Source organism: Scatophagus argus, chromosome 15, assembly GCF_020382885.2.
Source record: "Scatophagus argus isolate fScaArg1 chromosome 15, fScaArg1.pri, whole genome shotgun sequence".
Taxonomy (NCBI): Eukaryota; Metazoa; Chordata; class Actinopteri; family Scatophagidae; genus Scatophagus; species Scatophagus argus.
In genome coordinates this window covers 14957701-14984504 of record NC_058507.1, presented here as the reverse complement: position 1 = coordinate 14984504, position 26804 = coordinate 14957701, and the positions used below count along the sequence as shown (strand labels likewise).

The window sequence follows — 26804 nt, the reverse complement described above, 5'->3', positions numbered from 1 at the left end:
AGACAAGTACCAGCTCGGCTGATCATTACAACGTCAAACTGCCTCGTGATGGGTGGAGGATTTGCCCAGCTCAGGATTAACTGGCTGTGTTTTATTCCTGTACAAGGCAGGAAAATGAATTGACTCAGGCACACATGAGACAAAAAAAAAAATTTAATACTAAAAATATCTTATAAAACAACATGTAAAGTTATGAAATTCAGCATATGAGTAGGAAAGTCCAAAAACTTTCTTGTCGAAAGTGATGAAGAACAGAAAAAGTAAACCATCAGTAGAGTCATTGTTTCGGTGTGACTGACAGTCTCATGGGTGCATTGAAAGCCATGTCTTCTCGTCTCCATGCATGGGAAGAATGTCTGTGATCCAGTACTGGAACAATGAAACGACTGCAGCGGTTTCCTCTGAAACACAAAGAGCAACATTTGAGTTCCAGCTGAGACTGCTGCTGACAAGACAATACCAGAGAAACAGTCGTTGTTTTCACCAAAGAGACTTATTTCCTGTTGTATTTTCAGCATAATAAATCAAAATCTCCAGCCAGTGCTCAAATCTGCTTCCTACCTCTCTGCATGTTGACAACTGAAGCAGCATCTTTGTTTTACTTTTTCTTGAAAAGGTAGAATTCATTTTAGTGAGTCTATGCAGAAAAGAAATTGGGCAGGATAAAGGGGAGCAGTCAAGCTGATGTCATTCATGAGAAAAAATCCTGAGTGCAGTAAAATATGCTCAAAGGAAATCTGCTTTAAACAGGCTCCTGTAGTCAGATGATTGCCACCGCAGGGGCACAGTGACACAGCGAGGAGAGCTTTAGTGAACTCACTCGAACACCTTTAAAAGCACACCTCTCCACAAGCACACGGAAAAGCTCCTGTGTGGCGGATGATGCGGGTTGCGTTAAAATGCAGAACCCAGCTTGAACAAGCTGAATGTTAATCAAAACTATCAAACCACTTTAACGGTCATATTGAAATATTAATGTACTGTTATAAATATGAAGTCAAATATAGCAGAGAATGTCAGTGCCTTTGCCTGAGGTACTACCACAGCAAAGCTGAGTTAAGTGAATCTTTCCAAACTAGACAGATTCATTCATGAGGGATTCTGCTCTGATGCAACCTGCTGGCTGTGTTGCTTTCAAAAAAACCCAAAAAAACAGCAGCATTTAAAAACACTGAATTGAAGCATGACTCATACAGTTTGAGGTGGGTGGGTGGGGGGTTAGAAAAGCTTTCATGCAGCTGTGGATCAGGTGTATGGAGAGGATGGACTCGACAGTGGGCTTTATTTTGGGCTCAGCAAACTGGTTTTGTCTGGGCAACAGGCACAGGCAGAGACAAGAGTCACTTGGTGGCCATTGATATGGCAGTGGCCTGAATCTCCTGGCTGGTCTCTCTACCTCTCCTTCTCCTTCCCCGCACACACACATGCACTTGTGTGTGTGTGACGGCAGCAAAGTCCCTGCTGATCCTATTATGCAGCCAGCTAGCCAACCATGCAAATGCACAAACAACAAACACACGCAGGTGAAAATGTGTCTGGGGACTCATGAGACATTTTGGCTGTTGACACAGTAAAGGCAAGATGAACAAGTTGAAACATGCTAGTAACTCACAGTGGAGGTCACCTGTGTGTGACATGTCGCATGAACAAGACCGACCCTTGTTTTGCAGGTGCATACAGGTAAAGGCTCATGAAGGCAAGTAAGGACAGGTAGACTCAGGTGAACAATAAAGATCAATGTAAAGGCAAAAAGAATAGCATGCAAGCCGGGGCAGACAGAGGCATGTATGAACCTGCAGGGACAGGTCACCGAAGTGCCTGTGGAAGATCCCTGCAAGAAGGGGCCGGTATAGACAGGGACGGGTATGAATGCATGTGATGAGTATGGAGCTTTCAGTAAGACCCCATCTAAGTAACATTTCATGATGCATCACTCACCTGCAGACATAGAAGATGTGTGGTGGAGCTCCTTTAGTGCCTTTTCCAGTTTGTCTGTCTCTTTATGCTGAACAAAGGCCTTCAAACTGTAGAGCTGTTTCAGGACAGATGTGGATTCGCACCTGCTGGCTATGCTGTTCAGGAGGTCATCGGGAGTCCCAGACTGGAGAGGAAGCGTGTCCACCCGCAACGAGGCTGGAAAAGCATAGAAGTAGAGAGAGGCGGTCATAATTTAACATAATTTAGTATTTTATCTACCGCAACAGCAACAGTTCTTTATGTCAACATTTTCAATATATATTTTTTTATTTTTGCACCCGTTGCTTCTGCTACATGTAACTGTCCAGACTCTGTCATAATCAGAATAGAGAAAACATCACTAGTTTATTTCTTCATTGACAAAGATGTACTGGGGACATCTCATGTCTGTTGCAGTCTCACCAGCTTATTATTAGTCTGACTCATGTACAAGGCTGCTCTACAAGGTGCCAAGGAGCTTTTTTTCTTATATTGAACACCAGTCATGGCCTAATCTTCAGCCCACCCTGCATCTTAATGAACTTGTTTCTCTGGATGAGTTCAAAGCCTTGATTAAAAACTCAGTGACTGAAGACTGCACCCGATTACAATAAGCTGGATTTTGTCTGCCACAAATAATTCATATATTAGCATATAACTTTTATAACTCCAACATAACTTCTCTAACAGTGGACTTTCGTGCCTTGGTTTCCTTAAAAATTAATGTTAAATAAATACATTTGATAGCAGTCAAGACTCAGATTTAGATACATCTGGCAACTAAGAGTTTCTCCATCTAGTACATTTTAAAGGCACTGCAATTTTAGCTATTATGCTTTTATCCAATTACTAATGCTATGTTTTCGACTACTTGTTAAGTTCATGCTGGGGTTGTCACATCATGGTCTCAAAAAACCACAGATGTGCAGTGAATTCTGTTCAACAGTTTTCACCAGCAGGCTTTCAGCATTTGGCTGAATTTAATTATGTGTTTGCAAACTTCATCTTAGCCACCGGCTTTGTGAATCATGGCAAACAAAATGAATCAAAATCAAAGTATTCCTTGGCAGAGCTTTAATTTTCCAAACATTAACATTAAATGAACACAAGCTTAGAAATGGCCACAAGATTTAACACAGAACAGCTGAAGCTGCTGATCCAAAAAGGAAAGCACTGCTCTGCTCAATACTTACAATCTGACATATACATTTCCATTGTAGTCTTGAGGAAGTCCAACACCTCTGCAGCCTTCGTCTCGTTATCTACATCCTCTTCCTCCTCATCTTTTTTGTATGTGAACTCCAGGGCAGCAGCCTGCGGCATCAGGCCCATGGACAGCAGCTTCTCTTTGCGCCGTTTCTTCTTCAGTTTTCTCTTCTTGTTCCTGCTAATATGCTCCCCTCCCTCATCCACAGGTGTCCGACCTGTGCCGGTCACGCTCACCGCAGCTGCTCCATCCTTCTCAAAGTCTTGATGGAGGGTTGGTTTCTTTTTTCTTCTTCTCCTCTTTATTTTCTGTTTTTCTTCCTCTTTATCTTGGTCCAGTTCTTCACTGCTCTCATGGATGCTGTCCCCTGTGAACAAAGGGATTTAAAACTTGATCCAATTCAAACTGTCAGATTTCTGTGTTCACATTGTTAAAATAATAGATTCTGTGTTGCATATTGGGGTGGGTGACTTTCACCTGCAATCTAGATGAAGAGGACATTCCTACAGAGCGCTAGGGGGTTTGAGTCCCAGTGACATCCAATAATGTGCCATTGAGGGAGAATGCAGGTGTCATTCCAGCCAATCACTGCAGCAGCTGATTCCACTAATTAGATACTCCCTCCTTTAGCTGACTGCATTCTAATCAACTGCTGTGGTACTGAGTGAAAGGGAACTTGAGCCCACAGGTAGGTAAAAGTACAGTGGACTCAGTATACTGTCATGTAACGTAATGTTATGCTGCTGTTTTAAAGCATTTTAAAGTTTCTTTCCAGGTAAAAATAAATCTTCTGTGTTAAATCTTCCCTTCACTGCCCATACAGAAAAGGGACTGTCGCTGGCTGAGCAGCTTCCTCTCCACCTCGTCACGCCTCCCCCCTCTCCTTGTCAACTCATGAGATGTTGAGAGGACAAAGAAAACCAGCTCCCACTGAATTCTGAGTGACCCCTTCACACCAGCGAGCAGTGAACTGACTATCAGCCAGGACATAATGTGCAGCTGAAAATGCAGCAGAACAACAGTGACCAGCACTGAAAAGCAATTGAAGAGGAGCCACTGCTCAATTTACTCTAAGACAGTAAGTGGTGATGACAAATTAAAGTCACTTGTCTGCGGGAGCATCAGTGAACCAAAAGGTGAAAATGAACTTTAACTTCATTGCTGTCATCACTGCTGTCATTTTGTTACTTGCTTGGTAGACCATCTGGGCTGCACTGTCCCGTTTGCTGCAGTCATTTGAGGACACTGAATATTTTCCAGAGCAGGTGTAACGATGTAACATTTATGGAGGTTTTTATTAATCTAACATCAATGTGTTGCTCAGTACAGAGGAAATTAGAATTCTGTCAGGCCTAAATGCACTTCTTTAAAAGCTACATCTGTCACACACAGTAGAAAAAGGAATTGAACTGAAAGAAAAACACTAAAAAACAGGGAGTAAATGTCATGTCTTGGCATAATAACTTAATGCACATGTTGAGAGTACATAAAATTAGCTCATTCTTGAACTGACAACAGCACATTAATAATGAAAGACGTTTTTAGATGACTTGTGTTCCCATATTTCACTGTGCAAGACCATTAGCTCAGATGTCACTGGAACAGTGTGTGGGGTTAGATCTGGTAATTCTAACACTAAAACAGTGATAGTCTTATTCAACATTAATCATTACTATATCACATCAATCTGCAATTTGTTGTACTGTTTCTAAAATATTATAATGACAGATTAATTATCACAAAACCTTTGTGAAGCTCAAACCAACAGGACTTTGCATAGCAATTTCCATCAAAGATTACTGCCCACTAACTCAAAAATGTGATTCAATTAAGATGCTGTTAGCCTGACGAGTGTAATTAATCAAACTTAAGTTAATCTCATCACTCATTTTAGTGGGCACCTCTAAAAGCTGCACTGTCTCAGCCAACAAATCTATTTCACTGAGGTGAAACAGGGCCCTGTCAGATTGATGGAGGTCTGTATTAAAGAAGATGATGAGCACACAGACACGTGTAATGAGCCAGGACTCTTATTACGGTCTGATCATTCCACAGGTTTACGGCGAGAGAAAGAGCAGAGCAAATAAACAGTCTTTAAATGATGCGTATCAGCTGCAGCGTGTGTGACTTGTCCTTGAGCCAAACTGCCAGCCAATGCTACTCGTTAAGGATCAAGAACATTTCTATCATTATCATCACCTTAAAATTCAGTCTCAAAAGATGGCATCAGAGTGGGATAATTATTTCCTAGATAAGTTGTAAAAGTTTACTCTGGCAAACAACACATTCAGTACACTTCAAAGTAAAAATCACTCAATCGCTTTAACTTCATTCAAGTTCTCCTCTGTTCAGAAAGAGTGATTTATTACTGACAACACTGTTACTACTATTATTATTAAACCAACCATTTAATCTGCCTTTCCATGCATGAAACCAATGCACAAAGGTCCAGTCCCATGCCAAACCTGCTCAATGAGCATGGTGGGCTAATACACCTGTTGGTGGTGCTACAACAATTGTTAAAAACTTTACATACTGCAATTCATCACAGATCAGCTGTACTTGCTACAGCTTTCACCAAAATGTAGTCTCAGGTCAGCAGAAATGTTTGGATGCTTTGAGCTGGCAGGAATTATAAAGCACATCAATTAAACCCATCTGCTCCTTCAGTTTTGCTTAAATGACAACAAAGTTGATAACACTGCATCCTCAAACTGTCCTCCAAAAAATGTGCCAGGGAGATTTTTTTGGTCATAACGTCATGGAGTCCTTGATTACCCACTTGGCAGGCAGCCCAGCAAGATCACGACAAGATCAAGCTCAACATCTGACTGAAATGTTCGGCTCATCAACAAGCTCTGCAGAAGCTTGATAATGAGCCATTCATTTGAATCAGGTGGGTTGGAGCAGAGGTAGGTGCCCAGGACCAGCATTGTATTAGAGACGCATGGTTTTAAAGAGATTTTATTTTCAATAAGTTTTAAATAATTATGGGACAGGCTGTTCCGGTGATGGACATTCACATATCTGTCATAACCATGTGTGAAACAACCTCCAAATTCCTGCCCGCAACTCTCTTAGTAGCTCAGCATGATCATGATGTGCCACTGGTGGCTAAGATTATGAATACAAGACCTACATGATACAGAATGGGCATCTTATCTTCTACTCAGGTAGTCAACTATGTGAATTAGAGACATGACTTTGAGGTTTATTTATAATTCTGTTCCAGACAGTTCTGCTGACTGATCCTCTTGTATTTCTCATTTGTCTCCCTCTTCCTTCTTAATCCTAAAAATTCCTGGTACCAACTCAGTGCCGCACAGCAGCTATAATGACCATTTGTTTTCCTTAGCTGGTGGTGTGGCAGAGACAATCCTGAAGACTGACTTCCATAATAGAGAGCACCAACCTGGAGAAAACCCATGCTGTAAATCTCTCCTGGCTTTATGGTGCACATCGCAAGTACATAAATGTACGATTGTGGTCAACTTACCAGCTGGGTCCTCTGCACTATTTATGCCTTCTGACTGGGGGAGTGTGACAGATTTCTCTGAATCTGTCTTGTAATCTGCAGGAGGAGGAAGGACCGTGTACATCCGCCTGACCGGAATGGATACGCTGTGTGTCTTTACTGCATCTCCTGCGACAGACATGGCAAATAAAAGAAGGTAATATATCCCAGTGGTAAGAGCAGCAGGGTGAATAATGATTTATGCATTTTGAAAAAGGTAAGAGAATCAAAGGGAAAAGGTTTTTTTGTTTTGTTTTTTTTTGTTTTGTTTTTTTTTAAACAAAAGTTTTACTTTTTTAAGCAGTGGTGAACTGGATGTGATCTCACCAGTGGCTGTGTCCCCCTGAGAGGCTTTGCTTTTCACATAGATTTTTTTGGACAGAGCCTCTACAATGCATGGTGGGCTGGACTTCTTCTCCGGTTTAGGAGCTGCAGGGTAAAGCTTCTGCAGTACTTTTGATTGAAATGCTGAGTGACACAAGATGTAAGACAAAAATACATCAGCACATGACAGCTGGCATTATTAGATAGACAACTTCTTAGCATTTAAAAAAACAACCTTGGACATCATGCCATAATCTTGACAATGCAATTCAAACCAAATGTGGCCTAAGCTTTATTTGCAGTAACTTATGAACACCGTATGTTTCCAGTGTAGACCAAAGGTTTAAGTCAAACCAGGAAATAGTTTGATCAGCTAACCTGATAGAGGCGCTAGCTCATGGATCATGTGCCTGATGTGGACACTATTTAACTGTACTGATGATAACGACAACAGTATCACCCCACTGTAATCCAAGTACTTTTCCATTCATTTAGATTGGAGTAATATGTCAATACAAAAATCACCAAGTTTTACAGGGTCTTACTGGTAAGGACAGTCTCTCATTTAAGGTCAGCGTATCCTGCTACTGTCACCTTACACTTTCTGTTTGACATCATGGATATAAAAGAAAAGAGCACAACGCTACTTTTTTTGCCATTGTTTGAAAGTGGAACACGTGTATTTGTTTACAACCTGGCTAGAAACCAACTTAACGCGAGACTTGACCTGCTAGCAACGTTAGCTCGTTAGTTGACCACAATACAACATTTTTGAGTTTTTTTTATGAGATAAATGATGTTGGCCACGATACCAGTGACGCTCACCTTCTTTCCTACGTTCCATATCGACATATATATGAGTTGAAAGAAAGAGGACGGATAGTTAAGAGTAACATGTGGCTATAGCTAATGTGCTAGCAAGCTAGCAGAGTTAGCTACCCAGCTTGCTAGCTTTTAAAATTAGCTCGTTTCACAACCGAAGTTACGATATCACACAACGGTGAAATAACGTGTTCGTGCTAAAACAGCTGAAGGAATGGTTAGAGCTACTTCAAAAATCCAATCGGCTGCGGTTGTCTTGCAATAATCCTCGGATTTCTGGAGCACCACTCTCCCCTCCATTTACCAGCCACTAGTTGGACTGACTACAGTAGGAAGAACTCACTTGTTCCAGATGAGCCGGTTTCCATTCAAACCACTGCCGCTTTAATGAATCTGTATTTGTCGAAAAAGACACATATCTTGTATATCATGTATCATTGTATTTTTTATCAGAAGAATCAATTCTTCAAATCGGCATATGAAAAGTCGTGCTCCACATAATATGTAGAGCGATAAAATATGTAGAATAATTGGAACTTAACCACCGTGTGTTTGATGATAAAGACAGAAAAACTTTACATTTTAATGAGGGAAATTGCTTCCTTGAGTGAGTGTGACACGAATAAAAATGAGATTCCTGGTGCTTTGAAAAACAATCTATGTATTTCGTATACGTGTCTTCCTTACAAAATAATCGGGCCCAATTTATTTTGCACTCAGTTTAAATCGCCAAATGTCTTTCGTGAAGTCTGATGAATGCGATGCATCAGACTAGAGCTCCCCATGTGTTTGAATTCCGTAATAACAGCGGTTTTGGGCGTGCGCACACCGAGCCAGCTGTAGGATGGGGTGGAAGCGAGATGAGAATACTAAGCAGGCGCCTCATGGCTCAGCATCAGCACCGGGTTGAGTTAGGATTTGCGCACCCTCCAAACTTGGCTTGGGACCTCGGCATGTGAACGGGCTTTGCAGGAGGAGGATCCACCTAGAATGTCAGCTCTGAAGAAGGTAAACCGGCCCTCTATGCCTTATTAATTTTTGAGCACATATTTAATTCTTAAAATGTGCAGGATTCAAATGTTGTATTTCATCATCTTACAGTAAAAGAGAAGATGCATGTAGTTGTGGAAGAAATGGATGTGTGTTTAAGCAGTTTGGTTGCAGGATTTTCTTAGCTGTGTGAGGTAACTGGACTTTTGGACTATTGTTGTTTCCAAATTCTAACATTGTAAAAGATGAAGATGAAAGATGAAAGTAAAACCCTTTCATGAACGTTTTAACAATATTAAGGGGCAACATGAAAATTTGTTAAAATTTGGTCAGTCATTGCAGCAAACAAAATATGATATGCATTTTGCATCACTTTTGCATGCACATAAATTTACACATTTACACATAGATTTGCCTCATGGATGCTGTTCCTGCACTTACATTTATCCCTAAGGAGGAGGCTTAGGTGATGAGCATTTTGGGCAGAAAAGAGCCCTTTTGGTACAAGGTTAGCATCTTAAATGAATGTTATTTCAGGTTTGATCTCCCTCAGAACTCTCCTGTTGTGCACTGTCATGTAATACTGTATGTACCATGCCGACTGTAGCCTCTGTGGGTGGATGAGCTTCACTGACTGTGTCTGACAGAGCCCAAACACAACACTGGCAATCCTGAATGAGAGTGGAGCTCCATACAGCTTGACAAAAGAAGTCACTGGAAGGGATGTAGGTTTTGTCAGAATCAAGGCACTACACATACCTGCGTAAACATGTTACATAATACCTTGCATTGAACAAGGTGTTGCACAGCAAATGCACAATTCCCACAAGCCTTCTGATCAATCAAGTAGTGAGACTTCTACTCCTCTGAATGGGTGATTACTGGTGTGGGAATCAAGCCTCTTTTGTTTTTGGGGATCTTGAGAGATAATAGTTGACTGCCTGCTTGTGTAAAAAGCTTGTCATCACTGTCAGTTGTACACTGACACATTGTGTTGTTTATGATTCACTGCAGTCGCAAGTATTAATGTCTCGGCTCCAATAGATTGTCATGATTGAGCAGCCCAGAAAAAAAAGGAAGTTGTATAGATTGTCTGATACAACACCGCTTCTGAATCCACACAAACTCCTCGGCACTCAGCACACACTGAGAGTGACAAAATGCTGGCTGCCAGCACTCACTGCATGTCAGACATCATAATCACAGAGGTGCTAAAAATAGGGGACCATATTCATTGCATTGCTTTAGAAGCTCAATGGAGTTGTTGCCGTTCACCCTCGCAGCTTGAAGTTTTATCAACCTTCTCCTCTATGCGGTAAATTCTACCTTGCTCAATAATACAAAAAGTCTTTATTTTTAGACAGTGGTGGTCAGCCAACCTTTCTTCAGTGACACAGAGCTGCTTGAGTGAAACTTTGGTGTGATAGTGTTTTCCACTCTGGTCTCTGAAGTCAAGGGTGCACACCACAGCAGTTCATACACGGAAACTGCATTTTCTGCCATGGTAACAAGCCTGTTTTATTTCAGGTCCTAGAAAAATGTCCCATGTTCATTCATTATGCAGGTGGCGAGGAGTGCTATAGAAGAGTGTTAGTGGCAGCTAGCAGTCAGGAGAACTTGTAATTACCTGTAATCAATGAGGAGGGTAACTGACTTGATGTATCTGTGCAATATACACATGTAGCTTGTGTATATGGAGAAGAGAGGGAACATGTGGGCGGACAGATGCCAGGTGGCAGGTGAGAAATACATGTCACCTCTATAAGTCCTTATGTGACTGAAAAATAAATTACTTGTCACTTATCAGCGCTAGGGGGCCACACGTATCGCCTCATCCACATCAACCCCCACCCACCCCCCATTTTAATGAAAGCCCAACGATTCATACGAGATGGAGAAACTGTTACTCATCCCAGCAAGCAATTTCTTTGCTTAAAAAGATGAGAGCCAAATTAAAAGCTACCATTTGCCACACACAGAATAAAGGACAAAAAAAACCTAATTGGAAACTGACACTATTTCCCCTCAGAAGCACTTTGAAATTGAAGGTAGCTTGTCTCAGGATATTTCCAATGCTGCTGTCAAATTGCTTGCATGCAGGAGCGCACGCACACATGCATGCTCACACAAGCAGGCGTTCACAGAGATGTCAATGGGAAGCTTGTGTGGACTTTGCCTTCTTGGCAGTGACATGATAACGCTCTCATAATCTGTTTGAAGATGCACAGAAAACTTGAAACTCTACATTTATGTGTGGGGTGATGTCATTTTGGTCTACAGAGGGAGAGGAGCGGCGCTGAATGTAGACTAGTCTGACTTAAAGTCAATGTTGAAACATTCAGCAGGCTCTTTTCTTATTCATCCACTCACTGAGGCAGATGCGTTTCTGCTTTTTCCCCTCTATGTCCCATTCTTCTTATCCACTTTCTCTCTCAGTTTAATTCCTTCTCTCAGTGTACCTAGTCATGTCCATGTATCTTGTTCGGCTTCTTTCTTTCTTTCTTCCTCTCCCTCTGTCCCTGCATTCCATTTCTTTTTATTCCTTTACTCATTCCCTTATGAATTTCCCTCTACATCTGTTATAGTTTGACTTCAGTAGAGGGATATGGAGGGGATGGATGGGACAAAGCTTTATGAAACAAATAATACACAGAACACAATGATTGTGTGTCCTCTGTATACGGTATGTGTATCTGTGTATATACCTGTGCACCATTCAGTTAATCACCTTTGTGCTGCTGTGGTGCCAGCAGGTGGGAATCATCGCAGGCAAGTGGCTATCATTGTGTTCTCCCAGTGTTACCTTTACTGCACTAGTTGCCACATAGCTCAAGTCACGTGTTAATCATTACAAGGTCTGTTAGCAAGATGGTGTTCTAACTGTAACATTTCTTTTATGATCTGATTGGACAGTCCTAAATTAGAGGTATTTTGACACCAGTTTGAAATATCATGTCAATTTGACCAGGAAGCCAGGCTAGAACATTTTTCATCATAACAGCAGCTGTATTCATCCATCTCTGTTTACGCAGCGTTCCAACATCAGACAGTGTGGAGCTTGGAAGAGACACTGAAGTGAGAGATACAAAAAAAGTAACCACGGCAACATTGTCAGTGGCCTCCATGGTGCTTGCTGCTGTTCCCTGTTTTTCTGGTGTGTTTGTGGCGCTGAATATGACACACCAGAGGGGGAAAAAACCCTGAAATACAAAGTCGTGTACTGAGAGTGGGAATCAATAGTCTATATTTTAGCCAGTTTCCTCTTTTTTAGAAAATGTACCGGTATGTGTTTTTTTTTTTTTTTTTTTTTTTTTTGCGAGTGTTTAAAATAGTATGTACTTGAAGTCTCCATTGTAATGAGCAGAAGTCCTAATACCGTTGCTGATGGCAAATGGCCTAGCTCTTTTACAACTGAGTTTTTACCAGACCCATCTAAACTGAGCAGTGGACTTGAAGAAACCAATACAATGAAGTGGCCCTGTGGCTATGATTACAGTGCACTAACTGGGTGTCATAGTTTGCAAAGATATCTGTAGGTCATATTATCCCCCCCCCACACACACACACACAACCTTGGGTGTATGCACCGGTGGCGTTATTAAAGACTTTTTCTGATCTCTATATGCTCAACCCTTAGAGAAAAACTTTGACCTCCATCCAACCCTGCAAACATGTCGCTGCACCTTCCAGATGTGCCACTTGTCTGCATGCATGAGCATCTGGAGGGGAACTCAACTGCAGGCTTTCATCTACATGTTTATCCGGGTCTCTGGTGATGTTTCTAAATAAGTAAAATTTCTTGCTTCCCTGTGTCCCACAAAAGCATGGGTCTAACTGAAAATTGAGTTAGGAGTCATGTGGTACATTTCTAATACTAAATGTAAAGTGGCATCTCTCAGACTGAGACTGCTGTCAAGTTCACATTCCATAGTTTGTTTTTGCAATGAGTGGACCGGAGTGGTAGATGTAATGAAGGCTACACAATTTAGACACTAAAGTTGCACACAAAGCTTTTGGAGGGGTGTCAGTTGAACTCTGGTCATGTTTAAGGCCTTTGATATTACATTATTGGGCTGCAGTGTATTTTTCAGTATATTTTTTCTGCTTCTGTATATCTTATCTATTTTAGCTTTTGCTGGGATGAGTGGTTACAGTGCAAATCTTGTCTTCTGCTCAGTCTGCACTCCATTCATTAGATGGCTTGCTTGAGAAAAGAGCAGAGAGCGCTTAAGACAGACAGGAAGAGAGTTGAAATGCGCTGGAGTGACTCCAGTTCCCGTCCGTCCTCTCAGATCTCCATGAGATCACCAAGAATTTCACTTATGTCCTCAGCAGCAAAATATCCCATTATACACTGCCACTTTTGATAATTGCCTGTTCACCATAGTAAGAATGTGTGGAGATTAGACATGAGTCTGTATATTTGTGCATGTGTCCGTATCTGTTAATGTGCCCTGTTTGTAGATAGGTATTTGCTTTGTGGGTATCCTTTCACAGCGCTATGCCAAGAGCTGTTCCTGTTGACTCTCTGTTGGGGTCAAATTAGGGTGCGTTGCCTGAAGCCCTCAGATCATGTGCTGGAGCCTAACTTGTTTGGATGTCTTTACACTGAAGTCCACCCCAACTAGGTTGACAGGATTCACGCACATCTCACCATGGTCACCACTGAGAGAAAAATATAATAGTTCTACAATAAGGAAACGTATTTACTCTTACTTTTTGATGTTGTAACTTAACTTTTAGCAGCACCAGTTTGTGCACAAGTTAAATCAGAGAGGTAATTTCTGATGCTCACTCTCTGAGAAAGACGCTCTCAGACATGATATAAAACAACCTCCCAGTCAAATGGAGTTTCAGGGGGAAAGTAATCAGTTCTCTTTTTTTGTTTGTTTTCATTTTCAGAGAACTCATATGAGAATTTTTTTTTTGTGGACTTAAATGGTATGTGACTCACCTGAGCCCATTTGATTGTTCACTTCAGTTAATGAGCATGCATTTAGTTGTTCCTCTTTTTTTCCCCCTTCTGCCTCAACAGTCTTTGTGTTTGCCCCCCTTCAGGGCTCCAACACTGTAAAGCATGTCTCTGTGAAAAGAGGCACATAGCACAATACCTGCTTTATCACAGACATAACTATATTTGAACCAGCGTTTGAACCAAGTTATCAAAATAAACCTCGCAAGTTCTTTTTCTGTTGTAGAAACATGGATGCAGCAGTGAATTTCCATGTTACTCGCTTACTTGCTGCTTTAGCCCAGAAGCTGATGAGTCATTCTGAAGTTGATGCTTATGGATACATGTGACGGCACATAATATACTCAATCAATGAAATTATGTTGATGCCTTATATCACATGTTGGGAATCTGTTAAGATCTTCTGTCTTGTGATATTCTTGAGCAAACGCGGTTGGAACACAGAAAATAAAAAGAAAATAATTGATTTATGTTGCTTTATGACCAAAACATTACACTCTGCTATTCTGTTATCTGATGTTCTGACCCATATACCACGAGAAATGGCGATAACATGGACTGTTACTGGAAACATCTACACTATATAGACAAAATTCTTGGGACCCCTGATCATTACACCAACAGGGACTTTAATGACATTGCACTCTAAATACATAGACAAGCTTTGCAGTTGTAACAGCTTCTGCTCTTTTGTGAAGGCTTTCCACAGGATTGGAATGTTTCTGTGGGATTTTTTGCACAGTCATGCTGGAACAGAAAAGGGCCTTCCCCGAACTGTTGCCACAAAGTTGGAAGCATAGCATTGTCCAATATATTGGTATGCTGAAACATTAAGATTTCCCTTGACTGGAAGTGAGGGGCCTAGACCAACCCCTGAGAAACAGCTTTACAAAGAAGTATGTCTAGATATTTTTGTCTATAGTGTACTTTAGGAGTGTTTAATGATGCCTCGACTGAATCCCGTTTCTTAAAGCTTTAGGCTACAAGAAAATGGCATTGGAAAAGCATGATGGTAAACTGCTACAATACTGTTAAAATGAGCCTTTTATTAACTCACTGACTCAATGGAGTTTGAAGAGTCGTTCTCAAGACTGAGCCTTTAGTTCTTAGGCGACTACTTTGGATTGTCTTTGGGGGATCCATTTTTACTTTTGATGAATCTCTATTAAATGCGTCAAAAACTCAGAAACTGTTCAATTCGATAACTGATTTAAAGAGTGATTATAATTAATTATATTTTAAGATCATCATCCAGTTTATTTATTTCATATATGACTGGTCTTCGTATAAAATAAAGGATGGCTATGAAATGTGATTTGAATGAAACAAGCTATTCAACGCTAATGTGAGAAAACATATCTGTACTGATACACACGATACCAAGACAGATTCTTCACTGTTTTTGTATTTTCAGTTGTCCCACTTAAATGTGTCCATGGGATTGTCCTGGTGTGTCTTGTAAATCTGTCTTGTTCCAACGTTGTGACATAAATCCTCTGTTGTTTTTATCCCAAGATAAGCTTTAAAAGAAACAAAGGGATGAAATTAGATTCCTTGCCTTCAGACTCCAATCCGTTTAAAGCGTAAATGAGAGGCAAGTGACAGATCTGCATGTCTGAAACACAGAAGAGTGTTCCTGACACTTCGTTTTCCACACTCCTCCAGCACCGGCCTCTGCCAGTCAGCCTGCTAGGCAGCATCAATTATAACTGTACATCATGCAGCTGTTTGAGTACAAACCAATCATCACATCTCTCATCACTGTAGAGATTTTTTCTTTTTCTTTTTTTTTTTGCCACACAGCTCTTTAGCATGTGTGCTCAATGGCATTTTTGTTTTGCATATCATGGAAAGGAGGGCGTGACTGCAGGAAGTATTTTCATGTAAAACAGGTGAAATAATGAGACACAAGGATGCACTTTAGTCCAACAAACTTCCCCTTCATTAAGACATTAAATGAAACTCCATATCTTCAATACATTTCTGTCTTCTGTGAAGTGCAGGAGTACATAGTCACATGTTAAAATGTATAAAATTATAGGAATCACTTGTTAATTCCCTTACACATAAATGTACTTGAGTAAATTTGCTTAAAACAGTGTATAACCTGCCCTGTGTTTGAATTTGTGACAATGTGTTTTTCAGATTATTCAATGAGATTTTAGATAATTCACTTTGCTTAAAAAGATAGTTTGGGTTTTTAGAAATGAGGTTCCATGAGGTGTTATCAATTGCCAGGATATTATCCACAGTACATGGCAGTCGGCATGCCCTCCATTTTAGTTGGTGAAAATGTGTTTAAAATTACAATATATTAATAAAACAGACTTATCGCAAAATTAATATTCTGTTCATGAAAGTATCACCATCATGGTTGCCAAGTTACTGAGAGAGTTTTTTTCTTTTTCTTGACCACCTTCTACTTTTGTAATGAACTACTATTCTTTCAAACCGATTTTTTTCACCATCTAACCTTATGTCAAATCGTTCCCTCTTTGCAGCACTGCATTGATGATACACTGTATATTGTATCACAGGATTTTGAGGTGATTGCTTCAGGTCTTCCAAAAGCACATACTGACATTGCAAAACTTTTTGTCTGCTAGGAGCCCCACAATGTGAGGGCCTTTTTGTTCATGTTAGATTAATGTTTTTCTGAGTTAAACTTATCCACACACAAGAGCAGAACAGGCAAAATGATGATTTTAGAGTCATGAACAGGTTGATTTCATCGAGCTCAAAGGAGTGATTTTCTTTATGAAGTTTGTGTATTTAGGAGAGTTTGGTGACTTTGACTTGGAACATTCCTTTAAGCAAAACTCACAAAAAACGTAAGAGATTCAGGATAAACTTAGATTTAGGAGGCCCAGACACTCAAAGCAGTCAAATCCACCTTGGAATAGTACTGGGACCAGTTGTTTAGTCTTTTGGAAGTCCTAATCCAAAGTGAGAGAGTTCATACTTATGCATTCAACCTGAGTTTGAGGGTCTGGCATGAACTGAATTGCCAAGAACAAATGCAATTTATGAAGTCTTTATATTATGACAGAATTACCTCTTGATATGCTGCTGTAGAAAATGAGACTGGGTGACAAACGTCTAGGTGCTTGAGGCCCTCCTCCTGGAAGAAAGATGTAGTGGGTTGATATCTCATTGTATGTCCCCCAGAGACGAGCCAGTTGAGTTCATTTCTATTTTTCATTCTTGGTCTTTCTGCTCTTTTCAAGAGGTACCTTTATATATGCTCCCCTCTTTAATTAAAGGGACACTTATCTGATAAGTCTTGTTCAGGCCCAGAGAGAAGTAAAATAACTCAGAGACAGAGTCTCATAGCGACCAAGTGCAAATGTAAAGGACTGTTAACACTATCATGAGAAAAAAAGCAGAGCTGAGAAAAAGAGGAGGAGGTCTGTCTTTATTACGAAAGTCATTTGGACAACAATGAGCCTGTCAGTCAGAGAGAAGGACAAAGAGACATAGATAGCACCTGCTGAGCCACCTCCGCATCTCCTCCTTCTTTTTGGTTCTTTCTCGTAGAAATTCTGTATATTTGTGCCTTTTGAACACCAGTAATGGTATTCAGCGTCACAGCAAAGCTTAACAAAACTGTTATCATTGCAAAGAAATTAAAATAGGATGCTTTTTACCTATGATCACCTGTCTTTTGTTCACTTGAAGAAGACAAATGAGGATGGCAAAATATTCGCAGCTGAGACACAACTTTGGTTTGATTAAATTTTTAGAGGACTCTTCAGAGAATCGACTGTAAGCATGCATTATTGATTAGTATGACCACCTCAGGCTTGTGAATAGTACAATAACTGGCTGTTGTATTTGCTGCTACAATTTGGCATGGCGAAGCTGCTGATGGAGCAGAGAAAGCTTCTAAAATTGGCCCATTGATGTGACCTCACCAGACTGCACTGTTAGTGTCATATTTTCACGCACCATTTAACCAACCTTTAACTGTCTGTGGAGTGAATCAGAGATGCACAGTTGAAAATGAACACTCCACACACATATCCACGCTGGGACCATCATTTAGTGCTCCACTGCTCAGATGCCGGTGCAGAAGAAAGGGCTTAGATAAATGCGGGAGCAGCTCCTTTTGATGCAAATGGTGTGAAAAATGGGTGTCTGTTGCTACTCTGTAATTGTGGGTCGCAGCATGGCTCAGTGCTTTTTCCTCTGAGCTCCACCTTGTTTATCTGCTTTGAGCTGCAATGATACTAACATATTTCTCTCTCCTTCTCCCCTCCATCCTCCTCTGTTGTTTCTTGGAAGGTGCTACCAGACATACTACAGAAGCACTGCTGTATCTTACCAGACAGGAACACAGGTAAGAGCCAAACAGATGTCCCCTCTCCACTAAACACACCAGTCACAGACGTACACGCGGTGCTGAGACAGAAGGCGAGGGCCAGTCAGTGGGAGTAAGGAGTAGGTGGTGTTTCTGGGGAATGGGTGCTCAGTGGGTGGGTCACATTTGTCTGTCTACCTGCTGTCTACCTTTTTGTGTGTGCTCCAAACATCTGTAAGCTCAGACCTCATGTGCTGGCAATAGGCACTCTTCCTGACTAATGATTTTCACATAATTTTGTTATGTAGTTACTTACCCTGTTCTTGCCATTTGGCTGCAAACTTATCCCTGTATCATTGTGAGTCTTACTTATTGCTGCAATTCTTTGTCTTTTATTACTACTAGACAATGATACTTATTGATATGATTTTTGATACTTATTTAATGATACTTAATGATACTTACTTATCTCATTTCTGGAGGATCTAAAATTATTTGGGGTTTTCTGTTTGGCTTAACTTTCTCCACTTACGTGTCAGAGGGTGGGAAAAAAAGATTGGGGTGGGGGGGGCTGTTGTTTCAAAGTTGTGATGATGACAGGCTTCTTCACATCTTCGCAGGTGTGAAGAGGTTGCTGATGAAATTGAAGAGCAGGGAGATATACTCAGGTACCTGGCCGCAGTCCTCACAATAATGACTTCTACCTTTCTCTGCGTTCACTTTTGTCGGCTCAGCCTCTCTAACCTCTTGACTTCAATGAGACTGCATGCAGATGGGCTTCCACATCATCCATCCCACTAGCAAAACGTCACTGATGCTGCCCTAATGCGCGTCGGCTACACAGTGGTTCAGTCTCATGGCCATTTTGTCATCTTAGTAATAACTGCTTTCTGCAGTGAACCTCTGTCCTCTCTTTTGCACTTTGTTCAGCAAACACTGCAAGAGTGATGTGTGCCATAGAGTAGAAACGTATCAGCCTTCCCAGGTGTGAGACACATGTTGAAGAGTGGAGCAAGGGCCCAGCAACCTTGGCAATAAAGAGACTTGGAAGCTTGTTTTAAATGTTGGAGTTGATAGTCTCCAACTTATAACTGATAACTGTGAGGCATCTTGCAGCATGAAATTAATGTTTGATGGGGAATATAAACGAGATCATCTGTACTTCAGCATATAAGGAACCTGAAAAAACCTGTGAAGCAATAGTTTTACCAGTATTTTGAGCAGAGTAATTAAGATTAATTATTAAGACAGACCAAATTGTGATCCAGTCCACTTCATCCCTCTTTCTTTATAAAGTGTGCCAGAAGGGTGGGGTTTGCTGTTATGGAAAATCCTCTTCATGTACCATACAAGTTTTAGCAGCAACAGAAAAGTGTGTGATGAGATTTACTAACAGCACAAGGTGTTTTTGGGACAAGTTGCTGTGTAGGAGTTCAGGTGGCTGGCATGAATATGGAGGACCCATGGGTGCACCTCTCAGCTGGTCTTAGAACAAGGTGTTCTGACACAGTGGACACTAAATAACATTGTAAATATGGATGTGTGAAGCTTCACTTTTTCAAGGATGTTTCAACAGACCCTGGTCTGGACTTGAGAGTGTGTGTGTACATTAGTGTGTAGGTTACATTGTGTACAAGTGAATGTTGACTAAGCAACACACAGCTTGACTGTACTTTCTTATAAATTCCATTTCATTTTGAAAAGCATAGCTCCTCCCTGAGAATGTCTCTTTTCTGATAGATTGCACTGTCAAGAAGACACAGTACATGGCACCTCACTTGAATACTCAGCAGCGGTGCATCAACAAACCTCTGATTTTGTCAGACTACCTCTGCCAAAGTTCATAGATCATCATTCAGCTACCGGCTCTATCTTTAATACAAATCAGAGCTTTTGCTGAGCAACTTCAGGGAAGCCACAGTGGTACAGCTGTGAGCAACCTCAGTGACCCCAGTAGTTTCTGTATTTACAATGTCTGCCTTGGCATCCTGTCTCCATGGCAACACAGTGGTTTCAGTAGATGCAAAGATTGCATTTTGTCAGTTTTAATATGAATTGCTCATCTCTGCTGATTGGATGATGTTCTGCTCTTGTATTTGCATAAATATATGTATATATTTGTTAAGGAGATAGAAATTAACATTTTGACAGGGATGTGCTCTGGAGTGAGTACAGTACTGTTGAGTCAGGCTTGCTTCTCCCTTAGGAGACGCATAAGTTAAAGAATTTAGTGTAGGGCTTGAGGGAAGAGGTATAGAGCGTAATATGTGGAAAATGATGAAGAGCAAGTAAGATTAGCAGAGACTTTGAAAGTAATGACCATGAAAAGATTGGTATCTCCTGCTCCTGAATATGAATAAAACACCCGCAATGTGTGTGTGTGTGTGTATGTCCACGTGCATTTGCTCTGTTCTACTGTACTCCATCAAGCAAGGGGCGCCCTCTCCTGGGCAGTTTCCCACCCCTACCAAATGCATCTCCTTCTCAGAAGCACTTCCTCATCTACTCCCAGTGTCTGTTTCTCAGATTAGAAAATTGTCCATAGGATCTGGGCGAATGAGGCTTATCGCAATCTCACACTCTTCACTGTTATTTGTGTCCTTCTGCTCCTTATGTACTCCATAAATGGATCTTTTTGTGTTGATGAGCACTCAGCATTTCTTTAGCACAAATTTTCTATTGCTATTTAAAGACAGTAATTAACATGTGAGTATCTCACAATTCTGTTGCCATTTTTCATGTCCACTCTGAATATCTGGCATCCTATTATCATCTCTTCCTGCTCAGAGCCACTCCAGCTCTAGCGTTTTGGAAAAACGTAGCTAGTAATTTCCACTTTTGTAACCTGAGAATTTTGAAAATTTGTATGTGATGATACATGTTCACATCCACTAAATGAGCAGGAGCCGTTTTGAGCAGGTTTCAGTGTCTCACATTGCTTATGCCATAGTTATATTATGAATGCAAAGGTGCTGAAAAGAGACATGCTGACTAGTGCATTCTGGGAAGTCTTTAGTCTTATGTCTCACAACCTACATGTACACACACACACACACACATAAATAAGTTCGCACATAACTCACTGCCTCCATTTACAGTTCCCATGGATGGTACTCAGGTAAGTGTACCCAGTGTTATTGTTTGTCTTACATTTTTAATTATTAGAACTAATACTGTTATTCATAAATATTGTCATTACATGCACTGTTTTGTAATGATGGAGCATCCAAAAGGCTCAACTGCTCAAGAGTTCAAGTGGTTTTCATAAAGGGATTTGGTCCATGTGACATGTGCATGCTGTACACAGGACATACTTAATATGTATCTGCAGTTCTTTTCTGGGGATTTATTTAGTCTAAAGCAGAGTTCAGATTCATACAAAATTGTAACATTTATTATTCAAATGTTAAGTTGCTTTTAAATCTAAAACTTTAAGTGCTATTTATAGAAAAAAAATGTTCATGAAAATATTTAAATTATGGCATTACCCTCCAAAATTTGACGTCCATGTCAAATGCGTACAGTAGCAGTCTGCTGTCAGGAGTAAGATTTCTAAAAAAAAATGAAATGAATGTAAAGAAAGAAAGAAAGAGGATAATGAATCATCAGACTGACTCATGATTTTGTTGATAGGAAAAACTAAGGCTATCACTTCTCAGAATACGAGTGTCACACTGACATTTGGATATAATAACGCTCAATAATGAGTAATACATTTTCTGAATATATTTCATAAATGTCAGCAAACATGCAAGGAGCCAACTGCCTTAGTGTACAATACAAACAGGCAAAGTTTTCTATCATTAAAATGTAGCTTGTTAGCACAGATTTTAGCACAGTAGCTGTTGGTTTACACTCATCAAAATATTGTCTTTAATTAGCTAACCCACCACTCCTGCTGTGTGCTTTGTGTCAACTTAAAGTGGAAGGGTTTGTCTGAGCACATGTTGCCATGGAAACAAGTTGGCCAGGAGGACTCAGGGGCTATGGAGGAGATGTTAGTTGGAAAGCAAGAGAAGTTTCTAAGAGATGAAAATCATAACACGATATTGGGGAGTGGTAAAGTCCTCCTCAGAACCTCAGAACATTTTGTGTAAGCCAAGTTTTGAAACTTAATCTTTAGAGCCTCCGCATTACAGCCGGTATCCGCTGTCTGAAAAGTTTCTGTTGTGTCCTCATCCAGAGACAGATGAAGTCCCTGACCTACATGAGTCTAATGACTTCTCTTCTTTACCTTAGTTAGCCTGCGACCGCAGTCACAGCACGTCCATCTTCACGTCCTGCCTGAGTCTCCCCGTCCCGCTGTGCATCTCACTGACACGGGAGTGAATCAGCAGCTGCTCTATTAACTTGAGTAATTAACGGGCGAGCTGTTGCTTTCCCTCGGAGTGTGTTCAGCGTGCTTTTGTGAATGCATACGCACTTGCATTGTACATGGACACATTTCAGTGCACACAGACACAATGTGTCCTCTGGCACTCTTGATATCAATCTGTAGCAAACCAAAAGAACCATGGAGAGCTTTTCTCCTTCTGATACCCCTCAGAGGCCTTCATGCCAATTCTGTATAGCCCTCATACATCCAGAGAGATGGAGAGAGACTGTATTAGAAACATACAATGAATGAATAAGATTTATGGAGTGCATGAGCAAAAAGGAGACAAAAAAGGATTAGTGAATCTTCATGATGATGGTGAAAAACAACACAAGAGGATGAGAGTGAGATCTGAGTAACATCAGGGGAAAGAGTGGATGTGTGTGTGTGTGTGTGTGCGCGCGTGCTGGAGACCCTCAGGATCTCTTCTCATGTCTGCTAAACTCTCGACTGCTATAGTTGATAATGAGTCCTGCACTATCTGTTCTCCTCAGCTTTCCCTGCTCTCTGCTGTTAGTGTGTGCCTTCGACACCACCTACCCTGCTCCCTCCTCCTCTGCACTCCCTCCAGCGCCGCCAAGGCGTACCCACTGAACTGTTACAAGAGTGGGTAGCTCTGAAACATGGACTCTTCCTCCAGGCCTCTGTCTCTGTGCAACCGGCCTGTTGCGGTAACGGAATTGATTGTAAACGACTATGTCACAGGAGCATAATGGATTGGACGGAGAGTCAGCGATCTCTGAAATGGGGCATGTGAATATTCATGATACAGTGCTTGTAGACATTTTGAATTTAAGTTAAGTGTCAGTGTTTGGCCATCATTTATTTGAGTGCATGTTTGCACATGTATAAGAAGGCAAGTGATAGTGAAATGTGTGTGTGATGCTCAGATGTGCTAAAAGTTAAATCTGCCAACATGCAAGTGAGCTTGGCTTGCTGTTTGTGTTAATTCGTAGCTGCCTTGTTGTGCAACGCTGGAACACACTGTTTAGCTGTTTTGATGTTGTTGTGGGCCCAACTCAGTGAATCATCAGTTATCGAGAGGGTGCTCACCTGATGACCCTGTGGCAGAGTTTCCTTTGGTGTCAGTCAACATGTCCAGGGCAGTTTCACTGGTATGGACACAATGGAAAGGTGGCTGAATAATAAACTAAACTTCCGCAGAGTCACTCCACCTTCAATATAATTCATATTAACCTTTGTGCCCACACAGGAAGCAAAGCAAATTTGTGACTTTTGTGTCTTTGACTGCCTTCCTTCCACCCTGTACCTTCATGAAGTAAAGTACATTTCCCCTCCAGTCAGCAGTCAACAAGGATGAAGACAAACCCAAAGGTTTAAAATGCTAAACCATGAGCTCTCCTCCTGCTGGTAAATGGCAGGAATCTTTTTTTTTTATTTCCTCCAGAAGTAATATCTATGCCCACAACTGTCTCCTCAAGCTTCTTAGGTGTTGGGAGCTGAGTAGCTGGTCTTCCTCTGTGCTCCTTTCGGTCCTCCCCACACAACACTCTTGTGTGAATATGCTTTGCATTGAAAGAAAAAGTGTTTAATAGCTTCATGTCTGGTGTGAACACAAGGAAATTATTCGCACAAGACATTAAGACCAGAGAGATTTGAATATGTAGGAGTTTAACAGATTTTTCCAGAAATTAAAAACATAATTACCAGATAACGGAACCCTGCCTTGTAGGCCTGCCTATTTGTAAGACGAGTTGGTAAATTGTGATGGTGAATACTGAGCAGGCAACAGCGTTTAGATTAAACTTCCCAGCAAGCCAGCTGGGCCACTCATTGTAGTTTAACCTAAGCAGATACAATGTAGATGTAAGGCCTTAATAAACAGCCGGGTTTCGGCTCTCTGCTGCTGTGAGGGTACGATTAAAGGCCAGTTTAAGGTACTGTCAGGGTGAGAGCAAGGTACCATCAGTCAGAGGACTCAGTAGATTTATGACAGCATAGCCTAATATTCACGGCAGGGCCAAACATCATTTAATATTAATACTGGGCTTCCACAGAAATGCTCACACAACTCTTTTCACCTTGTGTATTGATGACTGCGAATCTTATTTCAGTATCATCCAAGAGTGTTGTATTCTCATTGTGTGTGTGTGTGTGTGTGTGGCACATTTACCTGCCTGTGAATGTATTTGTGACAGTGTGCTTCATCTCTCTGTTGACACTCCTGTCGTTGAACTACAAGTGTCAGACTGAAGGACAGCCGGTCTCTGTGGACTGTCTGTCTCAGCTTGTCCCTGACATAATGAGCAAGCTGGGAGTAAGCTTTGATTAAACGCTGAGTCACTCCGTTCTGAGCTGCTCATTAAAGGCTGAATTACGGTGGCAGGAAGTGAAAGGGATGGGAGGTGGTCCTGTTTTTATCGCTGTGTTGACAAACCTTTAAATTCCCTTTAATTCTTTCTAATTTCCTGCTCCCTCCTCCTCTCCTTACTTCATCAACACACACATACATGCACTTTACTCATCAGCAGACAGTTTGTTCACAGCCCATACGTCTGTAGCGGACATAAATGATCCATTTGGCTCTCATGCTGAACAGTGCTAATTTTGTGACATGATTTTGATTTAGTTTTAGTTCTTTGGGCTTGAGTGGAGGAGGCAGAACATCAAATAGCTTAGTGATATTTCTTTAGCAAACAATTAGAGGAAGATTTAGATAGTTATCTGTCGACATTTATCCTGGAACATTACTTTAGCAGTGAAAGATAGCTGACTGAGTGTAGCATTAATGTTACATCCACGGCACAGCCTACCTTTTTTTTTTTTTTTTTTTTATAAATGTCAGGGTGCTGGTTGCATTTTTCCCCAGTTTATTCCCTCACATTTTACTCACAGTGGATTGTAGATGAATATAGTCCTTAAATCTGTAAGATGCTTCTTGCTTTGCGGTGCAACAAGTCAACAAGCTAAATCAGCTGCAGTGCAAAGCCAGCCCATGTCTTTAAATCCTTGGTGCTTGTTGTTTATAATAGGATGTTGACAGTTATTTTGGCATTTTTTGTGTTTCTATGATTAAAAATTTCTCTTTTAATTTACTAAAATATTTGCACAGTAACAGTGTCTTGTTCTTAATTCTGTTAATTTGTAGTCCAGCCAACATTGTATAAACAGGGTGGCCTGAAATGCAACATATGCATGGGAATAGTTTGTCAGTTTGCTTTATATAATGGTCTTATTTGGCTTTGGTCATGTCTCAGTTAATTTTTTTTTACATTACTGTGTATCACTGGGATTGAAAGAGAGAGTTAAAGGTTTAAAGTTTTTTTTTCCCTCAAGGAAACTGAGGGACAAGCTGCAGCCTATACCACCTGTTTGGTAAAACCAACTGTCTTCATGAAATACCCCAATATAATTGGGGTTGCAAGGTGACAGAGAAGGATGATTGTAAAAGCTCATCTGAAATCTATAGAGTAGTTGACCAGCTCAATTGTCCAAACAAAGTCAGCCAGTGTCTGTGCTTGTGTGTATGTGTGCATCTGTGAGTGTGTGCTTGAAGGTGATAGTGAGAAATAATGGTTTCAAGAGTCAGAGGTTGTGTTGAAACTCTGTATATGCACGCATGCTATCAAAGCGATCCAATAGAATCATATATATTTCTTTACTTCATCACCTGAGGTTGCTAATGTGAAATCTCATGATAAATAAGCATCCCAAACCAGAACTTCATTTTTCTCATACCCACTCTATTTTTTCCCTACTAGCTCCCCTGTAGCCCATCTAGTTGTTGGGCCCAGTGTTCTGAACGTGTTTCTCCCTCTGTAGCAATTAGACCAAAGTGGCACCATTCATTTCAGCCCTCATTATTAGCACAGTGGCCATACTGAATAAATGGAAGCCATTTGGCAGCCTGGAGCTGTCCAACACCTGACAAGGAGAGTCTAACTGAGCTCCACCTGTGTGTCTGAACGTGCTGCAGGCAAGCCGTCGTATGTCTTTCCCTCTTTTATGCACACCACTTTTTATTTGTCTTGTCTCCTCACATTTATCATAGTTTGCTCCTCTTTGCTGATACATGCACGCACACACACACACACACATTCAAATGGGCCTGCTGCCATCTGCGTATAAAAATAAGTGAAATAAGAAAAAAAGAAAGAATTTTAATACACACATTCGTCTTACTGTTTGCACTGTCAGATGTTCAGGTACACTCACTTCATACTGAATGAAACATTTTCTCTACATGTCACCCACTGTTTTCCTTTTAGTATTTATTTACCACAGGTCAAATTTCGTTTTTTGTGCTATCACTTTGACAGATAACAGTGACCATGTCTGGTAACAAAATCAGTTTGTTTTCAGAGGAAGTGACATTATCTGTGG

At 40.9% G+C, this 26804-nt stretch overlaps 2 protein-coding genes across 13 annotated transcripts in view; one reads left to right on the top strand and one right to left on the bottom strand.

Annotated features, from left to right (window-relative positions):
* Nucleotides 1–135: 135 nt before the first annotated feature.
* On the bottom strand, nucleotides 136–8332 carry LOC124071674 (glutamate-rich protein 1). 2 transcript variants are annotated; one of them, XM_046412425.1, is made up of 6 exons: nucleotides 8167–8332; nucleotides 7005–7145; nucleotides 6660–6806; nucleotides 3150–3530; nucleotides 1939–2133; nucleotides 136–401 (listed from the first exon to the last, which is right to left on the bottom strand). In XM_046412425.1, the coding sequence occupies exons 1-6, from the start codon at nucleotides 8189–8191 to the stop codon at nucleotides 304–306; spliced, it is 987 nt and encodes a 328-aa protein (XP_046268381.1). In that variant the 5' UTR covers nucleotides 8192–8332; the 3' UTR covers nucleotides 136–303. The 2 variants fall into 2 exon arrangements, with proteins under 2 accessions (XP_046268381.1, XP_046268382.1); XM_046412426.1 differs by lacking the exon at nucleotides 8167–8332 and adding an exon at nucleotides 7827–8136.
* The window catches only part of dlgap2a (discs, large (Drosophila) homolog-associated protein 2a), a 150821-nt gene continuing 127536 nt past the window's right edge, over nucleotides 3520–26804 (top strand). For 4 of the 11 annotated variants that reach the window (XR_006845364.1, XR_006845366.1, XR_006845367.1 and 1 more), the window contains exons 1-6: nucleotides 3692–3851; nucleotides 3987–4241; nucleotides 6519–6638; nucleotides 6741–6834; nucleotides 18070–18124; nucleotides 18706–18753. Coding sequence is in view for 1 of the 11 variants with exons in the window: in XM_046412424.1 (XP_046268380.1) it covers nucleotides 8814–8831; nucleotides 18070–18124; nucleotides 18706–18753 (121 nt within the window). In the remaining 10 variants the exon portion in view is untranslated. Of the gene's footprint in view, nucleotides 3852–3986; nucleotides 4242–6518; nucleotides 6639–6740; nucleotides 6835–6981; nucleotides 7080–8486; nucleotides 8832–18069; nucleotides 18125–18705; nucleotides 18754–19825; nucleotides 20471–22954; nucleotides 23348–26804 lie in introns of those variants that run through there. The other 7 variants (XR_006845361.1, XR_006845360.1, XM_046412424.1 and 4 more) reach the window with 5 other exon arrangements.